At 44.9% G+C, this 6,053-nt stretch overlaps 1 protein-coding gene across 1 annotated transcript in view; it reads right to left on the bottom strand.

Annotated features, from left to right (window-relative positions):
- Positions 1–1,023: 1,023 nt before the first annotated feature.
- Positions 1,024–6,053, bottom strand: part of PTCD3 (pentatricopeptide repeat domain 3) — a 22,899-nt gene continuing 17,869 nt past the window's right edge. The window contains exons 21-24 of the mRNA XM_009289405.2: positions 5,138–5,286; positions 4,228–4,269; positions 2,526–2,684; positions 1,024–1,768 (exon numbers count right to left, since the gene is read on the bottom strand). Of these exons, the coding sequence (XP_009287680.2) occupies positions 1,693–1,768; positions 2,526–2,684; positions 4,228–4,269; positions 5,138–5,286 (426 nt within the window). The 3' untranslated portion in view covers positions 1,024–1,692. The remainder of the gene's footprint in view (positions 1,769–2,525; positions 2,685–4,227; positions 4,270–5,137; positions 5,287–6,053) is intronic.

Genomic DNA, 6,053 nt, shown 5'->3' with positions numbered 1-6,053 from the left:
GAAGTTAAGACTTCTCTCTGTTTTACTCCTTTCAAGGAGCAAGAATTCATTGATGTGATCGAGGTGTCTGTTAATTTGTACAGCTGTAAAAAAATCCATGTACAAGTAGAGGTTTAAGTAGACATAACTTAAGCTCGTGTCAGAGCACGTATTCTGGTGGACTTCTACCCCTGCATGTTTCTTCTTGTCAGATCTGCTCTCCCGTAGTTTTAGAAGACCAGGTATTTCTGTCTAGAAGCCAGATCTTGGTTCAACCATGAGAACTCACGTAAAGACTGAGCTCCTTCCTTCTCTTACCTTTCCCTTAATTCTTACCAGCAGTGGAGACAGATTGATCAAACTTACTTAGTACCCACTTGCTGAAATGAGTAATTGGAGCTTGGTCTACTTGCTGATCCAGTTTTAAATTGTTGGTACAATAAAGCAAGGAGCATATCACCACTTCTGAAAGTCCTTTATCTTTGATCTATCCCTGTTCTAGTCACGCATTCCCAGAACAGGCATGTTTGCTTTCTGGAGCAAATGCTGCCTTCAAACAGCTTTACTGCCCATCCTTTCCTGTAATGTGAGGAACACTTGACTTTTAGCCTTTCAGCTGTAGTTTGTTCTACCTCTAGCAGCTGTTGTTTTCCAAACTCATTACTGAATTATCCTTAAGCTGCTTTCCACAGCAGTGTGCTCTGACTTGTCCTGCAGCATCATGCACATCAAGGTGTTATTTTTCACAAAGAGAATCATCTGTTAACTACTTTCACTAGAATATGGTTTAATCCTCACAGGAACAAGACCTCCTTTGCCTGTTCAAGATTACCTCAAAAAAACCTTCAAGCTTCCTCTACAAGCTGAGAACAGCAGCACAATGCTGTGAGGGCCAGTTAACTGCAAGGCAGAGAACTGAACAGTGCAGTCATCTGTCTTCCTAGACACTCACCTCATTAGCTTTATTGCTGTATTCGGCATGAACTTTACTCACTCTCACAGAGCAGCAGCAACACTTTGTAATCAATGGTTTTTGCACAGGGATTATCAGAATACAGCCGTGTTTAATGTCAGCTGTTTATTAGATGCAGTCTCCAGCTGTACAACTTGTAGCTTTTTAACATCTACAGTCCAAAGCCTGTCCCAAAACACCAAAAAGGATGAGGAATAACACCACAGGTGATGAGTGCTGCATTGCTTACAGTGTTTACATGCAGAGTAAGCATCATATTTAGGTAGTTCATTAAAGTTAGTTGGAAAGGAATTAAATCCGGTGCAGGTTTATGTTGCAGAAGGTCCAAGAGAAGTCTTGCTCAAGCTGTCAAAAACTTGTACCTGCTGAGCAGCCTCCAGGAAGCAGCACTCCTCTCACTGATGCCCTCCAGTACCTCAGCCAAGCTATTTAAGCAGGCCACAGCTGCCTGGCAGGAGCTAGCTTGTGCGGGTAATGGTGTGAAAGAGACTGTGTTGGTGTAGCCCACGCTGTGTTTGAAGTTACCAAGAACGTTCAACAGGACAGCTTCTAGCTTGCTCCAATGAGGACAACGTACTCTTGCCAAGCAGGTCCCGTATCAGAATGCTCTGGAATGCTTAGCAGTGCTGCAGCACCTCCCAGAAGCCGTCCCTTCAGTAATTTCACTTCTCACAGAAGCCTCCTGGCGTCAAGGCAGTGATTGCTCCCAGTTTTCCCCGAGAGGAAGGTGAGAGGGACAGCTAGTCACGGTCACTATCGCTGTCACTGTCACTATCGCTGCTGTCGCTGTCTGATTTGATACTCTCCAGTGTCTTCCTGCAGGTGTAAAACAGTCCAGTAATCAGTCACCTGTTGTGACTTGCTTGAAAAGAGATACCCAAAACACAGGGTAAACCCGCTCCAAAGGGAACACTGTGGGCTGTCTGCTGCCTATTTTCCTCAATGGACATGTCCACCCAGCATTTGGTGGAAGCACACCCACCTCCTTTTGGAAAAGCAGACTACTTCAGTTACCCAGAAAGTGGTGGGCCAGCTGTCAAAGGTGCTGGACTTCTATTTATTCGTTCCCTTGGACCAGACCACTGGCTCCAAACTGTGGTCCTTAAGGCTAAACCCATCATCTGAGCTTGGCTGCATCAGCTCAGCAACGAACAATGGTGGCCAGCGAGACGTAATGAAGATTGACCATGAGCCTCAGAACCTGCGAACTGCGTGCAGGGCCATCCTGTACCACTTCTCTGCTTTTACTAGCCTGCAATCAGTGTCTTTTAGGTGGCCATACCCAGCTAGGAAAAGATTCTGGGAAAGAAAGGTGATAGCAGATCTGAGCGGTGGATAAGGCTAACCCCATCATGGAAAGTTACCTTCCTTCCTAGGTGGGATGGATACAGTATGGGATCAAAAACTGAGGGGCCATTTTGGGGGTGTGAATCAACCAGAGTCAACAGAAAGGCACATCATTCTGAAGCCAGTTCTCTGCCGCCCTGGCGGAGAAGCCTTTCTGCAGGAATTACCCCTCCAACACCCTGTCTACTATACCCCTTCAGCAGTAACATGAAGTACTCCAACTTACTTCTGCTTTTCAGAGAGTTCAAATTCCTTCTCTGTTCTGTTTTTAAGCCTTTGAGATGAAGGAAGACCGAGGGATGCTGCCAGCTTTACCAGCTTAATTGCCTCATCTGGGCAATTGGTTTTTTTAGCACAGTTCAAGAACTCATCCATCACCTGGTCACTGCAAAAGCAAAGGCAAAAAGAGTGACTGTTCACGGGGCCCCAGGTGAGGTAGCCACTAACTTACAGCAGGTGCTTTAAAGAGAGGAGGTGACAGATTTTCAGATCACTCAGCCAGCCCAATTCTGCTCCTGCCAGGAGTTTCACCTCAGCCTTCACCCCGTACCGATGTGGTGCGCTTGGGAACTCCTATCCTAGCAGAAAGCAATACTTCTCCTTGCCCAAAAACAGAGGGCAGCAGCTCGCTGCTCAGAACAAGGACCCCACCTTAGCAGCAGCCTAAATAACCTTCCCCTCTTTACAGTCCCCAAATCAGGCCCTCATCCTCTTTTACGTGGCTGGCAGAGGTAAAGGAACAGTATAACAGCACTTTAAATCAAAGGCAGGTGTCTCACTGCCAGAGGCTGCCATGCTGTCCGTGGGCACTGGGAGCCGCTGACAGCTGGCTCTGCTCTGCCAGCTCCATTTCACATCCAAGTGCTGGCTCTGCTCCTTCATCACCTGCGACAGCTGCTGGAGATGCCTCTCTTGCCTTTAGGCAGGGAAACAAGTAAGTGTTTGCAGCTGGTGCCGCAGGGAGCTTGGCAGAGAAGGGGACAGTTCAACCAGAAGAGCCTCTGATCTGTTTGGTAACAGCAGGGAAACAACTTTCCTTCCCTTCACATTCATAACCCATGGCATCCACAAACCATCAGCTACACCACGATTTCAGAAGGAGGATTCTTCTCCTTTCCCTATTCCCCAAATTGAGACAGGGGCTCTGATGTGGCTTGGCAGCGTCAAAGCTTCCTTGGGCCACACCAGTGGCAGTGTGCAGAACAGGGCAAGCACGGAGTGCCACTAACAGCTGCCTATGGTACCACATCCCCTCACTGGTGCAGGCAGCCACGGAGAACACCGTGCATCTCGGTGAAATTCCCATCTCCAACAGCAGATCTAAGGTGTTCATTTCTGTGAGCACCAAGCAGTTGTTTGGGTTTTTTCTGTTTTTTAAAAATGCATTACTATTCCTTAGAAGTTGTTTTCTACTTCAAACAGAATTTTTTCCTCCAAAATCCTGAGAAAAGCTCACTGTTGTAGCCTAACAGGGTACCACATAAGATTTAGGATTTGACTTGATAAACTTGTCTTCAAAAATCCAGACACCTCTGAAGCACATATGCTCGGTTAATAGCATATTAGAATTTTTTTGAGCACACGGAAAATCAGATGTTCTCAAGGGTCCTGCTTAGACTTGATTTCTCATGCCAAGTTAATCAGTGTCACTGTTCTCCATGTCCCAGAGCTTCATTCAATGACATCTCAAGGATCAACCACTTAAACGTGCCCCCCCCTTGCATTTTCAACATAAATTTTTGAGACATATTCTTGGTCTTGGAACACATCGGCTGGATAAACACCAGTGCTCGCAGGGACAGACACATACACTCATGCTTCGGAAGCAACAATAAGATATGGACCACTATTGTCAGTTATAATAGAAATGCAAAATCTCAGCCAAAGGGGAGACTCAGTACCTGAAGTCAGAACCTAGAAGTACTCACGTGGGAATCCTACTGATTTGCTGGAAACGCTCCATCATGTTCCTGTTCAAAAGAAAACAAAAAAAAAAATTAAAAAAAAACCCACCACAAAGCACAGGAACAGACAGATATTAAATCTCTTGGATAAGCCCCTGTTGAAACACAGGCAAGCTGTTTCATAGAACAATCTTCCCCACAGATCTGAAACAGATCCCATGCCATATTCTCACAGATGCGATGTGTACCAGCTAACATCATCATTGGTTAGTTCAACATAAAATATCTTAACTAGTGCAGAAAAAAAGTGTAGGTGGTGGCAAGTTTACTGTAAAATATTACGTATTTTTAGGAGGGTACGTGCCACTTCTTTGTTTCAAATGAATCAGTGCAAAGAGAACGTCTATATTTAACAGAAAATAGCTCTGAACCTTAAATTGGAGGCTAGATATTTTAACCAGTATTTCAAGTTGAGAGCATGTAGGAGAGTAAATTCTAGCTACTGGAGAGTTCTAAAAATACTTTAAGAGTTTTAATTAGGGTTAATTCTAATTAAAAGTTTAATTAAACTCTAATTAATCTTTTTAGCAGTTTGAATTCCAGAGAGTTCTAAAAATTAGAAAATGGGAAGCTGTAGGAAATCAGCAGTGCTTAATGAAGCGATAATCAAACCCTACCTTGCCATAAGCAGCTGTACGATGCTCTAAGCCAGTTGCTATATTAACTTCTAAACCATTTTTTAAGATAGACAACGTAACTTGGTGCCAAGAATGAACAATAAAATTAAGAAAAGACCCCATCACATTCCCAGCAGGATTTATCCCCTCCCTTTGCACTAGCATTCCAAAGCAATCAGTCGTCAGCTTTTGATTTTTGTGATTAAGCTTTGAGTTAGCGTCAGCAAGCCAAGAGCTCATGACAGCCACACACGTACCAAGCCTCCTGGGTTCTCCCAGCCCTGGAAAACAACAGAACGACATGGCCCAGCGTACTGCCTGTCCATTCTAACAGGGACTGCTCCCTCCTGGTTTGCTCATGGACAGCTTTGATCTCTTCAGCACACTTAGCAAACGCCAGTTGAATCTGTGAAAAGACTGTGCTATTAATCCCAAAACCTCTAGAATCAACATATCCTTTTCAGTGCAATTCCTCCTACAGATCCTACAGGTCTGCCCCATATGCGATTTAAATTTGTGGATTAACAGCAGTTATTCCTGGCAGAAAAATCTCTCACTTCTGTCAGTACAACTGTCCCCACTAGGCAAGTTCCAAGATGGCTTTGTAGGGACAGCTGTACTTAGAGACCTCTGCAGTACGCATAAGCCTTTAACCCTCCTCAGCTTGAGAACCCAGTTACTGCAACGACATCTTTGGCAAAAATCCCTGAATTCTGCCATGTGCTTCCCCAGAGGTGTGGCTGGCTGAGCTGGATTACTCTTCCAAACCCTGGTAAGGAAGTGATCTTCTTCTGTGTTAATCTGAGGTTTCTCTATAGGTTGAAGACAATCCGAAGGGCTTAGCAGGCCTGGATAAGCTCACATAGATCTGGAAATTTGTAATGGCATATGCACTGGAACTGGACCTCTAAGACTGACCAGGGACAATAATACAGCACTTAAATACAGTCTGTATGCTGCACACAAATGGGGAGACATGTCTATTCTTTTCACTGAGCTTCTGTACAGGTTTTGGCTAGGATAGAATTAAATTTCTTCCTAGTAGCTAGTAGGGGGCTATGTTCTGGATTTGTGCTGGAAACAGTGTTGATAACACAGGGATGTTTTCATTATTGCTGAGCAGTGCTGACACAGAGTCAAGGCCTTTTCTGCTTCTCACCCCACCCCACCAGC

This window comes from Aptenodytes forsteri, unplaced genomic scaffold (assembly GCF_000699145.1).
Source record: "Aptenodytes forsteri isolate BGI_AS27 unplaced genomic scaffold, ASM69914v1 Scaffold141, whole genome shotgun sequence".
Lineage (NCBI taxonomy): Eukaryota > Metazoa > Chordata > Aves > Sphenisciformes > Spheniscidae > Aptenodytes > Aptenodytes forsteri.
This window is presented reverse-complemented; position numbering and strand designations above follow the sequence as displayed.